Source organism: Nannospalax galili, unplaced genomic scaffold (assembly GCF_000622305.1).
Source record: "Nannospalax galili isolate Female #2095 unplaced genomic scaffold, S.galili_v1.0 scaffold95, whole genome shotgun sequence".
NCBI lineage: Eukaryota > Metazoa > Chordata > Mammalia > Rodentia > Spalacidae > Nannospalax > Nannospalax galili.
Window position 1 is genome coordinate 5,671,397 of NW_008342393.1, and position 19,555 is coordinate 5,690,951.

Below are 19,555 nucleotides of genomic sequence, written 5' to 3' on the forward strand. Positions count from 1 at the left end.
TTAAAAAACACTTTTTATAGCCGGGCATGGTGGCACAAACCTTTAGTCCCAGCACTTGGGAGGCAGAGGCAGGCGGATCTCTGTGCGTTCAAGGCCAGCCTGGTCTCCATAGTGAGTTTCAGGACAGCTGGGGCTACATGTCTCAAAAAACCCAATTTATGGGTTTTCTAATTATTGTTGGACTCTAGCTTATTAACATGAGACTTACTTCTCCAGTAGTAAAGTAACTTGGAAAGTATATAACACAATTAGAAAAAACAAAAATGTAAAAGCAGAGATAGAAGTTAGGCTATTAAATATGCTTATCTTCAGAACCATTTACATTTCAAGTGACTTAAAACATCTGGGCCATGTTTTTTCAAATTATATTATAGAAAATAACAGAAGATGGGGGGCAGCATGGAGAGATGGCTTAGTGGTTAATAGCATGTAGGACCCAATTTCAGTTCCCAGCAGTCATGGCCAGGGGGCTAATACCACTTGCAATTCCAGGTCCTGGGGATCTGATGCTACTGCCCTTCAGTATTCATGTGCACATAACTCAGACACAAACATACTTATACACATTATTAAAAAGGAAAGAAAAAAAAAAAAGAAAAAGAGACAGAAAATAACAGCAGGAGAACTCAGCAGACAGCCTGAGAGTGCCAGATCTGGCCTCTGCCAGGTGTAGGTGCTGAGACTTCAGCAGACTGCCTGAGACCGTCTGGATCCGGGCTCCATAGGGTGTAGATGGAATCACACTGAAATGGGCCCATGGAAAACAGATGATGCAGAGACCCAGAAGTTCAGTGCCTTGCCACAACAGGAGGAAGATCATCCTGCTACCTATTACCCCCTCCAAGGCACAGGGACTTTTGTGGAAGAGGTTGGTAGAAAGGTTGTAAGAGTCATGTAAGAGCTGGAGGAAGGGGTGGAGTGTTACCTGGAAGTGTCCTCTGACTATTACGCCAGCAAGGTATAGTCACACCTCCTTCCCTGGAGTTGATGGAGGAGTCAGTTACCCCTTCCACCGGGGGAGGGGCTAAGGATATATAAGCCGAGAACACCATGAGGCACCTCTCTTGCTATATTGTGTGGCTGTTGGAAATCACAGCACAGTGTGGACTTTCCAGCACAGTTGTAAATGGGGGGTGTGGGGGCAGACCCACTCTTCTGTAAATAAATCCCCACCCTATGCTCTGTCAGCAAGCCTAATATTCATTAGGATTTTCAAAAAGCAAAACAAAACAAAATAGAAAAATATAAAGAACAAAGGCAATGGAAACCTTCATTATTCCACCAAAGTTGACCCCACTTTGGCAAATCCTTTGGTCTTTGATTTCTTATTCTTATTTTTTCCCCCCTTAAACTTCATTGTGTGTGTGTGTGTGTGTGTGTGTGTGTGTGTGTGTATATATATACACACTTGTAACACGTTTCAAGTTATTTCTGGAAAAATGTGTTAAAAATTTCCTCTCTTTGGAATAAAAATATTCTGAAATTAAAAAAAAAAGAAAATAACAGAAGCATTAAAGAATACCTATATAGTCAGAGAAATGTTTCAAAGGAAAAGGTGGGGGACTGAAGTGGATAATGGAGAAAAATACAGTTTGGAACACTCTTGCAAGAGCGATCAAGAGCGGGGTTGGAAAGATGGTTCAGCAGTTAAGAGCACTGACAGGGTGCTCTTGAAGGGACCCCAGGTTGGGTTCCCAGCATCCACATCATGGCCAACAACTCTCCTTAACTCCAGTTCCAGGGGATCCAACACCCTTTACTGGCCTCCACAGACATTGCATGCATGTGGTAGGCAAAACTCATAAAATAAAAATAAATAAATTTAGGGGCTGGAGATCGCTCAGCAGTTAAGAGCACTGACTGCTCTTGCAAGGTTCTGGGTTCGATTCCCAGAACCTACCATGTAAGCTAACAACCACCTGTAACTCCAGTTCCAGGGAATCCGATGCTCTCTTCTGATGTCTATGGATACTGCACAACACGGGTGCACTTACATGCATGTAGGCAATATATTCATACACAGAAAATAAAAACAAAATATTAAAAAAATTTCAAAGACAATTAAAAAGTGGTAATGAGTACAGTGAAGATCAAAAACATGCTGGATGAAGAAGAGACCAGATTCTTTGAACAGATCATTGATTATTAGGGAGAGACAACAACAAAGTCTGTCCAGTGGTTTAGAGTGCAGTACATCAATAGCTGTAAATTGCGACCACCCTGATCCTTTAGGTATGAAGAGGCCATTGAAGATGCATGAGTAGAAAAGTGGAATTGAAATGACTTTTAGGGGGCTAGGATGTAACTTACTGGGAGAGGCACGAGGCCCTGAATTCTGGGCAGTACATAGTATAGCAGTATTCAGAGTGTATTCAGGGGAAAGTAGCTGGAGACAGCCCACTGATCTGGCCTGGCCTACTGCTTGATTTTTTTTTTTTTTTTTAAATGGCTAAAAAGAAAAACTGAAGGAAGAATAAAATTTAAGATATGACAGTTATATAAAACCCAAATTTCAGTCCCATGAATAAAATTCTACACAGTTACGGCCATCTGTTTACTCTGTTGTGGCTGGTTACATGTTATAATGGTAGAGATGGGCACTTGTAATAGATTGCCAAGTCCACAAAGCCAAGAATATTGTTTGGCTTTTTATAGAAAAAAATTTTCCAACTCCTACTGTACATTATATTATTTATTTGACAATACTGAAAAATTCATAAACATTTTTTTTTACAAAGGAATGTATGTGCCATTGGCATTTTCACCTGCTAACTTTATGATTCCAGCAATCCAGAAGACTTTGGTAGGCAAGCTGCAGTCTGTATTGGGAACTTCTACTCTCACATTTTCTGAGATATCACCCCAGCAGGTCCCCATAGGTGCCTGTCATATAAAAATTATTAAATTAATCATCTTATTAGCATAAAGCATAAAACATCATTCAAAATTAAGTTTCATCATCAATAATGGAATAATATCATTTTAATCCATTCATTTTTCTCCAAAAGTTACAGTTGCTATTCTTCCTTGTATAGAGTTCTATTTGGAAAAAGTCAGAGTCGGGATCAAATTCACAGAATTTGTACCTATTAGATACATGTTAACTTCAGAATTCAATGGACCAAATACAGCACTTAAGTAACAATTATTCTAAAACCTCAATTATATAAATTTGACTTATATCACAAGATCAAGCTACTTTGAGAAGTTTAGTGTTTTTAATGTGTGCTGAATAAAAATACTACAACCCTTAATTTAAAAAGATCTGGCCAAAGAGTAGAAAGAAAAATACTTCCAATCAGCAGATTTCAACATGAACCAGAGAAATAAAACAGGTATCTATATTTCCAATATAAGTTAAATTCGTAGAATATAAATACAGTCTACTAAGATAGGCATGAGAAAAACACATTAAAGTTATTAAAAAGGTACAGTTGAAGAAATTTGGGAGATGAGTCCCATAGGTAATGTCAGATAATTTATTATTGCAAAATTTCACAGGTAACAATTCCTAGGAACAAAAAACTTCCAGTGTTAAAACTGGTAATCAGGGGCCTACGCCAGGTGACTAAGACAGGGACTGAGAACGCAACTACATGAGTATAACAAGGGTTTCCCAAAACAACGTGTTTCCAGAATATTTCTATGGCATTTAAATCTCTAAACTACAAAGCAATACAGAATGATTTGGACTTTAAGCAATGGAAAATTAAACCAAATAAGTGAGTTCTTAAATACTCATAAATGCTGATAATTGTATTCTTTATTGTCCTGGACAATTTGGTCTTCCTATGAAATCTAGAACACTTTACATAAATAAAAGGATACAGTAAGGTTCTAAAAAACCTGATAATATGAGTAAACCAGGAAAAAAAAAAAGCCCTCAAAACTCAAAGATAGACACAGACATGAACTAGCAAATACGGACATTGGGCAAATGTATTCCATGGAAGGAATATGTTCATACTTTGCTGGACAGTAACTCAACAAGAGGGTTAGCTTAAGCAACATTCACTTCTACCCTCCGAATAGTTTATAGAATTTCTGAAGGAGACAGAGAACGCCGAGTAACAGTGAACTAAGATAAGTCTAGAAACCAAAGACAGAATCAATTAACGGCTAACTCTTCGAGCAGCAAGCAATGACTATACCTTAATAACCTGGAGGCATGCTCTAACTTAACTATTTGTGATTCTGGGGAGGGAATACATACTTATCTTCCAGAGAGGGGAGGAAAAAAAAACCAAACAAAAACTTTTCTGGGGGGAGAATGACGGCAAGAGGGTTTTGCTATGTAGCTCTGGCTGGCATGAAAATATGCTATGTAGACCAGAGTGGCCTCAAATGTGCCTTAGCCTCCCAAGTGCTAGAATCACAGGTGTGTGCCACCAGGACTGGCACTTTCTTTTATAAATTTCAAGACTGGACCCTTGAGGTTCTGCTACCTCCCCCCACATCATTCTAGACTGTAGGGCCATCCCTATTGCCAGCAGATATGATCAGAAAAGGAGAGGCTGGAAGGAAGACAGGTAACACAAACTAAGCTAACAAAGACCATATATTCGTTTCTCTGATAAGGAGGACCAATCAGAGCAGACAGACGCAGTTGGATGCAGGCAGAACACTGCACTAAATTGAAGTAGGGTAGCCATTCCTCTTTGCCTGACTGCCAAAATCTGTAAATTGGGTTAATTTTCATCAAGAGGCATGGTTATGCTGACAAATACAGGTTGGGTGGGTACACTGCTAAATGAATTTGGCATACGGGACTCCTTTTTGAGCTAGTTATAATAAACTGTCATGTTGAGTTTTTTATAAAGCTTCAGCATTTGGAGAACATTTTTAGTACTTAAAGAAAACAAGTGTCAATGTTTACTTAAAAACATAGGTAATGTTCACTTGAGTGGGAGATCTGTTCTGGTCCCTCCAGTCTGGATTGGTATAGGAGAAAGTAGCAGAAAGTGACATTTGTTCTTGCCTGTAAGGTTATGGTTCTGCTAGGCCCTCTTAAACCAATCCATATGGTTTACTCTATGAAAAAAAATGAAGAAACAAGAACATCAACAAGCTAGAGCACTACAGTCATAACACAGTATGTGCTCAATGTGTTGAAATAGTGATTTTGGAGATGAATCTGCCCTTCATTTTAAATGAGTGTTTTTAAGTGTGGAAGACGAAATGACCCAGGGCTTGACAGCACCTTCATCCAAGTCATCTGTCTTCTCCTGCTGGCAGGAGGGATACCTCTCGAAGTCTGGATTGGCATAGCATGAACTAGCAGAACCGTCATTTACAGGTAACAACAAATTTACCTTCCAGACTCAGGACGCGAGGTCTACCTCAGGCTCCTCCCAAACAAGGAAGATGTGCTCCACCACTTCCTGTTCCAGGGCCACTCGTGAGAGCTATCTGGGAACGACTCTCCTTCCCTGCAAGGTAAGCTGTCATCAGGTCCTGTAGGAGATGGCCAAATTCAAATGCTGAGGGGTCCCCAACACAAATGTGTAATAACCTCTACCTATCTCTCTGTCTGAAAGAAAACAGTGTGGCAGAAAGTCTTATTTCCTTCACCTCAAGAACATTACCAGAAACAAACAGCCCAGATGAGTGGTATTCAGACCCTCAGAGGGCACATATGATGCTTTACAGTAGAAATAAAGATCTCCTTCAACAGAGCTCCTAACCTGTAACTTCTGATAACCATATACAACCTTTAACGAGTGTAACTGGGCAGAGGTTAGATCTGAAGTTGCATGTAGGAAATCAAGAAGGAATCTATCCCTATGGTTAAGATAAAATCCATTATTATAATACCTCAGGACTAAAAGGTACATGACTACTAAAAGTGTATCTATTAGAGAAAGATGAAGCAATATTTGGTCAAAAAATGACAAAAAGCATGGTGTAATGGTGCCTGCTTGCAATTCTAGCACTTGTGAGCATTATGAGTTTGAAAATAGCCTTGGGTATGTAGCAAGACCCTGATCAAAATAAAACAAAACAGATTGGGGGGTGGGCAAGGAGAGCACAAAAGGAAAACAGAATGCTTGAGAAAATGCCATACATACGGAAAGACAGGAAGCAGAGACCACTAATTTGAAGGCTTAAAAAGCTGATTTTCTTTTTTGTTTAGACAAGGACTTACTATAGCCCAGTTGGCCTGGAATTTACTATTTTGACTAGGCTGGCTTCAAACTTGCTATGATCCTACTGCCTCAGCCTCCCAAACAAGGAAGCCTGCCAAGTGGTGGGATTACAGGCATGCAGCACCACACTTGGCTTTAAAACCCTATAACTAAAACCAAACACATTAAACCAACATAGTTTAATCATTAGGATATCCTAAAAGAAAGAAAAAAAGATACATGCTGAGAAATGGATGGCTGTTAAAACAATAATCTAGATTTTACTTAGGCCTGCTTTCCTTTTGCCAATGGGGAAATTAAAAAAAAAAAATTCTTTAAAACATACGGGAGACTGGGGTTAGAGAGATGGCTCAGCAGTTAACAGTAGTGGCTGCTCTTGCAGAAAGCCTGGGTTTGGTTCACAGTACTCGCATGGCAGCTGTCTCTAACTCCAGTTCAGGGGATCTGGCATCCATTTCTGGCTTCTGAGGGCTTTGCACTTACATGGTGCACTTACATACATGCAGGCAAAGCATTCATACACATTAAAAAAAATTATGGAAGGTGATTTCCAGTATGAGAGCTCACTGCTTTAGTAAAGAATGCATTTCATGGAAATACTCCTGAAATACTCAGATGGAGCAGTAAGTGCTAGAAACCAATCTAAGTTTTATTTCTATTAGAAAGAAATATTGCAATCTAATATGATAGACTGAAGATTTTATCTTTAGCTATAATGGAGATAAAGTCATACTATTAATTTTCAAGAGTTTTCTCTGTATGGGTCAAGAACACAGGGAAAAAAAGAAAAACCCTAAAAAGTAACTTTAGTTGAAAACGATTTCTAATACACATGTATCTGAGAAAAAGATCATCAGTTTTACTATAAAGCTAAACTATTGCTATTGCTCCTATACAAACAAAAGGATTTTTGATTTTTCATTACTGAAACTTAATGTATAATACATGTTACAAACAAATCCATATAAGCTTATTTCTTTAAAAAAAGCTGCATTCAGGTCAGGTACAAAAACAACAAAAACAACATATGTAAGTAATACCAGGTATACTTGTGGAGGCAGAATGAAAAGGTAAAATAAACTCAGCTTTAAAGTCTTGGTACAGGCTGGGTATGGTAGCTTATGTCTGTAATACCAGGGAGGCCAAGACAGGTGAATTGCCATGAATTTCAGGATAGCCTGGGCTATATGAGTTCCAGACTAGCCTAGTCTACAGAGTAAGATCTTGTCTTAAAAAACAATCAACAAATCAACCATCCCCAAAACTCCCTCCCTGCATCAAAGTCATAGTATAGCTAGACATGATGGCACATACCTATAATCCCAGTTCTTGGGTCTTGGGATAGTGAGGCACGAAGATTTTGAGTTCTAGGTCAGCCCAGGCTATGTAGTGAGAGACTATTTCAATTGTGTGTGTGCACACACACATTAGTAAGGGAAAAAAAAATGTGAATTTGATGAACATATAAGAAGCTAATCAAGAACTAATAAAAGGGCTGAGGAGACAGCTCAGTAGTTAAGAGCATACAATGCTCTTCCAAGGACCCAAGTTTGATTCCAAATACTTATGCCTCACAACTGCCTATAACTACTAGTTCCAGGGGATCCAACACCACTGGCCTTTGAGGACACCTGTATTCATGTGCACAACCTCTTTTCCCTACATATACATAATTTAAAATAAAAACAAAACTTTTAAAAGAACTTAAAGACTTCAAATTATGAAAAGTAGACTAAGGTCTAGTTGAAAATTGTAATTTAGCCTTTAAAAAAAGTAGCAAGCGGCTGGAGAGATGGCTCAGTGATTAAGAGTACTGGCTGCTCTTGCAGAGGACCTGGGTTTGGTTCCCAGCAACCACATGATGGCTAACAACCATCTGTAACTCCAGTTTCAGAGGATTCAAAGCCCTTTTCTGGACTCCGTGGGTACACATGCATGTGGTGCACTTACATACACAAAAGCAAAAAACACTCATACACATAAAATATTTTAAAAAGTTACTACTGTACTTAGTCAAATACTATGCACATGTACAGCAATTATCAAAGAGGATACTGTCTTTTGAGGTACTTTGCAGAAACTTCTCAGAAATTTAAAGGTACGTGATGGAAATTGACACAAATTCCCACACCTGAAATTGCTTGACTTCTGTATGCTAAGTACAGCAATTATCAAAGAGGATACTGTCTTTTGAGGTACTTTGCAGAAACTTCATTCTCAGAAATTTAAAGGTACGTGATGGAAATTGACACAAATTCCCACACCTGAAATTGCTTGACTTCTGTATGCTAAGTGCTAAGAACAAGGAAAATATCTGGATCCTTTTCTCCAGGAGAGGAGGCTGGGTTAAGCTATTTAATCCAGGCAGTCAGGATTCTGACAATGCAGTCATGGCAACTGCTGTTTCAATCAGAACAGTTTTGCCTCCACATTATACAATGGAGGTATTATGTTTGAAAAAGAAGACCCCCCCCCGCCCCCCAGAAAGAGGGAGAGGCTCCTAAGGGCAGATATGGAGTCTCTAAGAGAGCCCTACTGAAGAACCAATGTTAGAGCAGGTGTCAAGTCTTAGAAGAATGATGGCACAAGACAGGGTCTTCTGCTTCCAGCAGCTCCTAATAACAGACTTCCTAAAGCCAAACTCAGGAACTCTTCTTAGGGATAAGACAAAAGACAATCTCAGGGGAAGAAGACTGAAGAGTCAACTCTACAAAATACAACTAAGTTTAGCAGGAAGTCTGATGTCTTAAATCAAACGGCTTCACCTGAAGACACTGATTCAAGTAACAAGGCAAATTCATTGTACTAGGACAAAGTTTTTCCTATTTGATAAGGAGAAACAGTCAAAAAAGGCAAGTGGAACAGGAATGCATGGGGTCCACATAACTGACAGATGCCTCATTCTGAGCGAGAAAATGAAGGTGCCACATTATTCTTATTAATAACATGGCTGAAGTTAGTTGATTATTCTACATGATAGAACACCCTATTTTAAATTTAAAACAGAATTTTTTTGAGACAGGGTCTTATCCAACTGAGGCTGGTCTTCAACTTGCTAAATGAGGTGAGGGTAGCCTTGAACTGCTGACCCTTCTGCTTCTACTTCCCAAGTGCTGGGATTATAGGCATGTGCTACCATACCCAGTTCCTGAAATTTTAAATGGTAAAAAATACAAGTATTCTCTTTGAAAAAGAAACATTACAAATCTTGAAGTCTTTTATTACCATCTCCAGTCCCATTCCAATGACTCCCCCTCCATATAACTATAATTCTCAGTTTAGTATTTATTTTTTTCCGAACAGGACTTATTTCCAGGGGTAGAACAGAATAACCTGCTCTATGACCACTTCAATCTTAAAAAAAAAAGTTGTTAACACAATCAACCTACTTATTATTGTAAGGGATTTTCTCACAAAGAACTTTATTTAGTTTAACTGTTCAAAGATATGGGCAAGAAATAAACTTTCAGGACTTTGAAATGCTATTTTTGAAATATCCTGAAGCCGGACGTGGTGGTGCATGCCTTTAATCCCAGCACTTGGGAGGCAGAGTCTTTGTGAGTTCGGGGTCAGCCTGGTCTACATAGTGAGTTCCAGGACAGCTGGGGCTACAGGGAGACCCTGTCTCAAAAAAGACCATTGAAAAAAACAAAAAACAAAAAACAAAAAACAAAACCCCATAAACTATCCTGACTATGTATATAAAATGGCATGACCTGGTTTATGATACTAAAACATTAAAAGGAGATTTAAAGAGAGTTATGAAGGCCATTTAAAAGGAGACAGCAGACAAAAGTTTCAGTAATCGGGGTTGAAGAGTTACTGTAATGGAGAACATAATTGAATTCTGAGCTTCTTAGAAGCAGTATGAGAGAACTGTAGATCTGCTTTGTAGGTCTCTCTGCGGTGCTAAGGATGGAACCTTTTGTGAGCGCTGGGTTAGGTATTCTACCTCCGAGCCACACCCCAGCTCTGCAGTTCTTGTTAAAGCTGCCATACATATTTCCCCAACAACACTATCATCAATAATGTAACACATGAATCACTTCTTTTACACTGAGATAAGCACCTGAAGTTCACTTTAGGTTTCTGTAGACAGTCAGTATGTCACCGAATAAAAGCTTAACATTCCTGCTTCAAATGAAGAAAACCAAGAAACTAATGCACTGGGCTTTGATAAGATATATACTTCATTTACTGAATTAATATGCTTGATTCTGATAAAAATCCTTCACTGGCATGAATGAGAGAAAGTTTATTTAGATTTCCACAGTAGAAAACCAAGTTCAGTTCTGTTCACAAGCTGTTCCCCTAGAACTGGGGTTAAGGATGATTCATAGCCCCCATGTGTATGCTGGGAATTGAACCTAAGCCCTCTGCCAAGAGCAGTCAGTGCTCTTAACTGAGCCATCTCTCCAGCCCTGAAAAGAACATATTTTAATTGGTTTTTAATAACAGGATCACTTGGGAGGCAGGCAGGTGGATCTCTGTGAGTTCAAGGCCAGCCTGGTCTACGTGGTGAGTTCTAAGCCAGCTGGGTCTTACAGGGAAACCTTGTCTCAAAAACACCAAAAAAACCCCCCAAACCAAAACCAAAATCAAAAACACAGATCACTTATTCTAGCCCACAATACATTACTAACAGTTCTTTTTTTCCCTGCATGTGTGGTTTTTACATTTGGAGACAAAAACAGAACTGGAAGAAAGATCCCTCTTTTTAAAAACTACCTGGTCAACTTAGATAGTTTTAGGGGACATGTATCATGCATGGTTTCTATTAAGTTGAGCCATATGACACTTATTAATAAGGCAACTATTTTTGCTCTATAAACTCCCTGCAATTTCATGTTTCATATGGTTTACTATAACATGAAAACTGGATGAGACAAGTATTTTTTTATTGTTCAAGAAGCACTTCAAATTGCAACTTAAATTTCTTTAGTACTGACAACAGAACACAGAACCTCAAACATTCTGGGCAAGCATCCTCTAACTGAGCTACAAAACTTCAAGTCCTTAAAATTTCCACTTTTTTGGAATAGGAAGATTTTACTTGTGAAGCATACAGAAGTTATTTTTAGATACAAAGTATAATAATAAAAGAGAAACATCTTTTCATGGTATAAATGAACATTTTGTCAGTATGACTGTTAATGTAAATTCAGATTTAAACACTAAACACTTCAAAATAAGGTGAGAAATTCCATACTCACATGTTTAAAACAGGTCACTGGAGCTGCTATAAAGCTATTGCTGTTGATGTAGTTACCCCAGCTGAAACCTTCCATCGAGACTGCTGAAAAAAATAAAATTTAGATATAATTTTCAAGCCTTTTATTTCCCAGAAAATTGTTATTTATTTATTTATTTATTTTATTTATTCATTCATGCATTCATTTATTTAATGTGAGTTGGGGGCATGTGTGTGCCACAGCACACATACAGGTCAGAGGATAACTTGTGGGAGCTGGTTCTCTTCTCACATGGGTCCCAGGGACTAAATCTGGGTCATCAGGCTTGGTGTTAAGCACCTTCACCTGCTTGAGCCATCTTGCCAGCCTGAAAACTGTTATTTCTAAAACTTGAAAGGAAATAAAATTAATTTATCCTCTTCACAGTTTTCAGCTGTGGATGATGACTCATACCTATAACTCAAAGCACTTGGAAGGCTGAAGTAGAGAATCACAGTGAGTTCCAGGCCGATCAGGGCTATGCAGTGAGACAATTTAAAAAAACAACGAACTTTGATCAAAAGTTTTTGTTTTTCCGTAACGACTGAAGAACTTGACTAAATAACATGAGCTTTTATTTTCTATCATACAGGTCAAATCCATTCTAAATACTTGCCACCAGAAGTGGTTCAGATTTGAATTCTAAGCATTTGCAAGGACTTTACTGCAAAATTTTCTTATTTCAAAGCGCTTTTTATTTCAGATTTTCTTTTTTGGCAGTACTAGGGATTAGACAAGGGCCCTATGTATGCTAGGCAATTTCTTATTTTCTGATTAAGGATGCCCAAAGTGTATTCACAAACACACTGCCACAACCACTAGAACTTCTTTGTATGTGCAACTATTTTCCCAGGAAGTTTACCAACCACCTGTTATCAGGAAGCACATAGTCCTAATGTCACTAGCAAGAAACAAGAGTTCAAACACAATTCAAGGTTAAAATGCCATTACTTAAAATTAGTTGAATGAATAATATTTCACTTTTGTTATATTCATCAGCATTACCTGCTTTCGTCTTCGCTTGATTTTGCAAGGTAGCTTGGTACTGAGCATAGGCAGCTAATTTAGCAACTAAAGGCTGTTTCTGAAGAACTTTTGCTTTCTTTGTTGGAGGCTTACCCTGAAACAGGAAGAGTTAAGTAAATAGGATTCTTTTTCATCCCCCCACGACTGAAATTTAACATGACTGCATACTATTCATTCTGCTTAAGTAAATATTGAGGGTTTAGAAAATTATTAAAGCAGAGGAAACATACAAGGAATTTTAACAGCAAAAATCTTGTTTGAGTTCTGCTACAATGTAGTTATCTAAGATGGGCAGCAGAGCTGGCAGAGACTTAAACAGCAAATTAATATGTTAATAAAAAATTATATTCCATAAAATGTTAAAATATAGGCTGTGGTGGATACTTGACTTCTTCTTAGACAGAACCAGTGTTATTCATTCATGCAGGCTGCGAAGCATTGCTATTTATATGGTAAGGGAAGACAACCGAATGTTCAAAGAGCAAGTGACTGAGGTTTATACCTTTAGTGCTAACGCAAAAGATCAATGACAAAATGATCATGGCCAAATTCACAGTGTGACAAACTGCCATCCATTTGGGTACAGACCACTGCTCAGGATCTTTGGGAACTGTCTATCTGAAATACAGAAATACATCTAAGTGATGTATTTCCTTAATTTTGGGGATTTAAATAACCCTTTCAGAGCTATGTAATGATCACAGTAAGTTAAATGAAAAAAGGAAAAATGTGACCATACAAAAGGTAATTATAAAAATCAGTTATATAATACCTTAAAAAGGTTTTATATGCTACAATAACAACTTAGCCAAACAATCAAGACTCCAGTATTTTGCAGGCACTTATATGCATTTAAAGAAAGATGATTTTCTTTTCATTTCATGAACATTTTCAAAAAAGGTTAGTTGGATTAACCAGACACATTTGGTCAAGGTATCGAATTGGTTGTAATCAAAAGTACAAAGTTGCAGTTGCCTAGCATGCACAGGGCTTGGGTTCAATCCCCAGCATTAAAACGAAAAACCAAAAACACAAAAAGGACACAATAAGAATGATGGAAAAATAACACCAAAGAATAAATTATCTTCACCCAAATGGCAAGTCTACCTTGATATTAACTCAAGGAAATAAGGCGGGAGGGCGCAGGAGAAGAGAAAATGGCTTTATTTTCTGTACATAAAAAAGGTGTTTAATTGTATTTGTAGATATTTGGAAAAGGTCTTTCAAATGAATTTATACAAATAATTTATAGTTTATTTTGGATAGCATGTTTTCTCTAAGGTCCTCAACTTTCTGTAACTTGGTGGTTCACATATTTCCTAAAAATGCAGGATATAAACTAACTGGCCAGTTGGACAGAGGTGGAGTGCAGTGAATCACAATCAAATGGTGGTAAATGGTAAAAGCCAGAGAAAAACAGATATAAAGAATAAGAAGGTTTCTGTACCGTTACCTGAAGTCTGGCCAAAATGCTTGCCTTCTTGGAGTTTGACGAATAACTTCTTGAACAAGAAACACTGCAGAAACGTTTTGTTTTAGAGTAAAAAGCGTCTCGTACGCCAACCATTCCACACATCTCGCAGGTGGCTGATTAGTAAAATAAAAACCTGGTATTAAGGTCACTTGATAAAATCAAGTTTTCCATTAGTCTAAAATTTTATCTAAAAATTTTCATTGAAAACTTTTTTCTATAAGGTCTGACAATTGTCCAAATCCTAAAGGCTTTAAAAAGGGTCAGAGGTATGGTGACACACACATGCCTGTAACCCTCAAACTACAGTACGAGAATCTTGAGATTGAGGCCAGCTTGGCAAATAGAGCAATGCCCTGTCTTCAACTAACATTTTCTTAGTACTAATCATGTGCTAGGCGCTTTCATATCCATTGATACATATATATTTGGCCTACATTAATGAATTTCAGTTTTTGACGGGGATTTTAAGCAAAAGATGAAAAGGAAGGCAACATATTTAAAGATTAACTACAGCGAAAGCCTTTAAAATACTGCAAAGCCTGAAACCCCAAAAGAGCTAATATTTGAAGAAAATTATGAGGATTCTTTCAAATTATGTCCAGTAGACACAGAATGATAGGATAGACTCAAAGTTTGAGGCAGAGCTCTATGATTAACAGTAATAGCAAGAAACAGCTCAACTTTTAAGAACTACTACATAATGAACAATAATCTGAAAGACAGAACTATATAAACATAGTTCACAAGGACTGAATTTCAAAAAAGGCAACTAGAGCTGGGCTTTAAAGGATGAGGCAGGAGGGTTCAAAGTTTGAGGTCTGCCTAGGCTACAGAGTGGATTCAAAACCAATGTGAGCAGCATTCTAAGATCCTGTCTCAAGTAAAAGTGGACTGGGGATGCAGCTCAGTGGCAAAGCAATTATAGAGCATGTAAGAGGCCCTGGATTCAATCCTTAGTATCACCTATAAAAACAAATGAACAAAAAAACCCCAATGAGGTTAATGTTCCATCCAAATACTTAAACTGGAGACTTGTGGCATAACCAGTACTTACAAATCTATGAGAAATGGGGAAAAAAAAGACAGTGTAAAAGGATGAGCAATGGGGCCTGTGCTCAGGGTGCACACCCTCCAGGCAGAGGCAGGTGGATTTCTCTGAATCTGAGTTCCAGGCTAGCCAGTGCTGGCCACAGTGAGACCCATCTCAAACAGAGTTGCAATGAAGACAGGGTGTCCAATAAGAGAGGAAAAAAAATGGAATCGTTTCTTGTAAAAAATTCTACACTGGGGCTGGAGGGATGGCTCAGAGGTCCTGCTCTTGCAGAGGACCCGGGTTCTATTCCTAGTTCCCACATGGTGCCTAACACCCATCCTTAACTCCAGGCCCAGTGGATCTGATGCCCTCTTCTGACCTCCATGGGTATTGCACAACATGGGTGCACTTACATATATGCAGGCAATACACTCATAAATTAAAAAAAAAACCAAAAAACAGCTGGGGTTGGTGGCACACACCTTTAATCCCAGCACTTGGGAGGCAGGGGCAGGTGGATCTCTGTGAGTTCTAGGCCAGCTGGGGCTACAAGGAGAGCCTGCCTCAAAAAGAACCCCCCCCCAAAAAACCAAAAAGCAAAAAACCCCCAACACATGTATATCATTGAAACGGTTTAATGGTTTGTAATTACCTAAAGTGAAAACCTCTCTCTCTCTTAAAAAACAACAAAAACACCCAAACGAAGCAAAACAGAATGAAAAAGCTGAGTGTGGTACCATACATCCTTAATCCCAGATCCTAGTACTTGGGAGGCAGAAGGTGGCAGAACAAGGTAGATCTCTGAGTCTGAGGCCAGTCTGGTCTACATACTGAGTTTCAGGCCAGTCAGGGCTGGGGGACAATGAATTCTTGCTAAGATTTATACATATACAGCTGCGATACTCTCGACTAGGATGTCAAAGGCCTTATTCTGTGCTGCCAATTCTTTGCCTCAGTATTTTGAACAGATGCTAGCTCAAATGCAACATTGATAAACCTTTTGTTATAAGGTTTCTAAGATGGTGTGTTATAACCAAGCTACAGGAAGCATATATGCCAATAGGATTTAATAGTTTTGTCAACCATGACTGAGAAATTTCAGGTGGAGTAGAAGACACCTAGGAAGATTTCTTTCCTTGTGATTTGTGGTGCTAGATTTAACACAGTCTCTTTCCCTCTGCAAGGCAAGAGCTTTGCTACTCAGCTCCACACCCATCTTTCCCTAGGTATGTTTTAATGGTGGGGTGATAACACCTAGTGGTTTCTTTTTTGTTTTTTTTCCCAGACAAGGTCTTGTTATGTAGCCCAAGCTGGCTGCAAACTCTTTATTCTCCTGGCTTAGTCTCCCCCAAGTACTGGAATTATTCCTGTGTGCCACAACAGGTGACTCTAGTGGGCTTTGATAAATGAAACTGTGAGTGTGTTTGTATGTGTGTATGCGCATATGTGCAGGCCAGCGATCGATGTTGGGTGTTGTTCCTTGGAGACATCTCCCTATAGCCCCAGCTGTCCTGGAACTCACTATGCAGACCAGGCTGGTCTCAAACTCGCAGAGATCCGTCTGCCTCTGCCTCTGGGACTAAAGGTCCCAGTGCCTCTGGGACTAAATGTGTGCACCACCACGTCTGGCATTATCTACCTTGTTTTTTGAGACAGGGTCTGACTTGAAGCTTGCCAAGTAGGTCAGGATGGCTTGAAGTTCCTGAGATCTACCTGCTTCTACAACCTCAGTGCCGGGATTCCAAGTGGGTGCTACCGTGATCAGTATCTTTGCTGTGTTCTGGGATCAAACTCCAGGTTCTCATGTTTGCATGGCAAGCACTTTACTGACTGAGCTACTTGCTCAACCCCTGAAATTTTTTGAAAATTTTCTCATGGAGTTCTCCTGTGTAGTCAGTCCAGGGTGACCTTGATCTCAGAATCTTCCTGCTGTAGCCTCTCATATGTTGGGATTGCAGCTACTCTTTGCTAAGTAAAATGTTATGTGGTCTTTAGAATTCTGTACCAGGCCCTATGATGTTCGACTTTTTAGTTAGAAGACCACTATGGGGCCTATAAAACAGGATTATCAACTCTGTAAATGTTATATGCTAGAGGATTAGATGACAGCATTGAACATTAGATGACGGACTTTAACAGTTAAAAATTTTAAGACCAAAAGTTATTAAGAAAAAAGGCATCCAAGAGAGACTGAAAAGTCTTAGTCCTTTGGGTTTAAGAAACCAACTGTGCTGGGCGTGGTGGTGCACGCCTTTAATCTTAGCACTTGGGAGGCAAAGGCAGGCAGATCTCTGTGAGTTCAAGGCCAGTCTGGTGTACATAGTGAGTTCCAAGACAGCTGGGGCTACCTGTCTGAAAAAGACCAAAAAACAGAAACAAACAAAAAGAAACCTTAGTAAAAAGGCTCAAGACTGGTTTAGATCAGTTTACTTATGTCATAAACTTGGTGACCTGAGCTTGATTCCTGGGATCCATATAAAGGGGATACAGAGAACTGACTCTACCAAGTTGTCCTCTGATCTCCACAACTGCACTGTGACATGTGTATCTCTCTCTTTCTCTCTCTCTCTCTCTCTCTCTCTCTCTCTCATTTTAAAAAAAGAAAACATTTTAAAAGAAAATCAATTATTTGAAATTCAGTATTACAAGACAAAACAAAACAAAACAAAACAAAAGAACCTTAGCACATATCTGGTGACTTGGATGGAAATATAGTGTCTGAAGGAGACAGTAACAGCTGAACTAGCTTTTGTCCTAATCACACAGGGTGACCAGCCATTTGCTGGAGGTGTTTTCAGGATATGCGGCTATCAGTGCGAATCATAACAGCACTGAGCAAATCAGGAAGAGCTGTCCCTATGAGCACATAATCTGAATTATTACCAGAAGTGGCAGGATGTTGATCAACTGAATTACTTTCATACAAGAAATGGCTGAAACAACTGTGCTTCTATGATATGCCTCAGAAACACTACAGTAAGTGATCTAGTGAAGAAATGCCACTACAACAAATATTAGAGTTGTTCTGGGTAGCTTAGTAAAAAGTCACCTTCTTTATAAAGTCTATCCTCACTATATTAACACACACACTCGTTTTCTTTTTGTTTGTGGTCCTGAGGATGGTCTCATGCATGTTAGGGAAAAGTTATACTTTTGGCCTCTTAGGTAATTTTAAAAACAGCATTAAAACCAAAAGACAAAAGTCAAACCAGGATAATCTGGGTTCAATATAAACATATTCTGGAGATAGTAAATTAGAGATAAAAAAAAATGAAGCTGCTTTGTGTGCTTACTTTTTATTCTTTCTTTCTTTTGTTATATCACCGAAAGTGTTTAAAAAGAAAACTTAAGTGCTGGGCATGGCTAGGACAAGTCTGGGAGGCAAGAGGACTGCCCCAAGTTCCAGACCAGTTTAGGATTCATAGTGAGACCTCACCTCAAACAACAAATCAATCTCCCATCTTATAAGACTCATAGAGAAAGCCCCACCATGAACATTTTTTTGTAGGTCTACGATTCTTTGCACCGTCAGTCACACTGGGACTGTAAACTACTGATCACCCTACTACTAGCCTGTGTTTTATTCTGTCCTGTTGCTTTCCACTAGAAAGTAGGCAAAGATAAAGAGATCAAACTCAAACTCAGTGAACGTATCTAGAATTCTGAGTTTCAGACTCAGTCTCTTTAAACAGTCCTTGAAATCAACATGCTTTACATCCTAGCACTTGGGAGGCAAAAGCAGGAAGATTTTGAGATCCAGACCAGTCTGGGTATGTAGTAAGTTCCAAGCTAGCTGAGGCAACAAAGCATGACAATGTCGTTATAAAACAACAAAAAAAAAATCTAAGGAAAGGAAATAACATAAGAAATCAAATGAAAGCACACTGCATCATGCCACAGGTGAAAGCAGTAAACACTCACCCATGCCAGATTTACCATCTGGGTATGTGTAGACTTGTCCATTGTTTTTGATGATCGGGAGATTGGAAGGCAAAGGTGCAACTTCTTCCTCACTCTCTTCAGAGCTGGAGCTGCTACTCGTGTCCTCACTGCAGCTATCATAGCCGTCAAACATCCCGAATAAGTCTCTTCTTTTTCTTTTGGATTGCGAAGAATGTTCTGTCTTAGAAGAAACCAGGAACATGTGACTACTCCTTTAAACGTCCTTAACAGACATTCTGCTTAATGAAATTTAACAAATGAAAATCCACTACTGACAACTGATATTCAAAATGTGCTCAAGAACCTGAATTTGATTCCTGGATTCGATGGTGGAAAGGGAAAACCAATTCCTGGAAAACTGTCCTGTGACCACCATGTGTATGCCATAGAAATAAGCATGCACACACACCACAAATACAATAATAAGAAGACTCAAGGGGAACACTCATCCACTGCTGGTGGGGCTGCAAACTTGTTCAACCCCTATGGAAAGTAGTATGGAGAACTCTTAAAAAACTACAAATGAACCTACCATTTGACCCAGTTATACCACTCCTTGGTATATACCCAAAGAACTCATCCTATTGTAGAGACACTTGTACATCCATGTTTGTTGCTGCTCTTTTCACAATAGCTAAGAGATGGAAGCAACCTAAGTGTCCCTCAATTGACGAGTGGATAATGAAAATGTGGTTCATTTATA

General features: G+C 38.9%; 1 protein-coding gene across 15 annotated transcripts in view; it reads right to left on the minus strand.

Annotated features, from left to right (window-relative positions):
- The window catches only part of Mbtd1 (mbt domain containing 1), a 73,047-nt gene that overhangs the window by 28,834 nt on the left and 24,658 nt on the right, over positions 1-19,555 (minus strand). For 5 of the 15 annotated variants that reach the window (XM_029566116.1, XM_029566114.1, XM_029566113.1 and 2 more), the window contains exons 3-7: positions 18,832-19,033; positions 13,851-13,990; positions 12,383-12,497; positions 11,360-11,442; positions 2,766-2,883 (exon numbers count right to left, since the gene is read on the minus strand). In XM_029566116.1, the coding sequence (XP_029421976.1) occupies positions 2,766-2,883; positions 11,360-11,442; positions 12,383-12,497; positions 13,851-13,990; positions 18,832-18,985 (610 nt within the window). In that variant the 5' untranslated portion in view covers positions 18,986-19,033. Of the gene's footprint in view, positions 1-2,765; positions 2,884-11,359; positions 11,443-12,382; positions 12,498-12,905; positions 13,022-13,850; positions 13,991-18,831; positions 19,034-19,555 lie in introns of those variants that run through there. The other 10 variants (XM_029566118.1, XM_029566119.1, XM_029566117.1 and 7 more) reach the window with 7 other exon arrangements.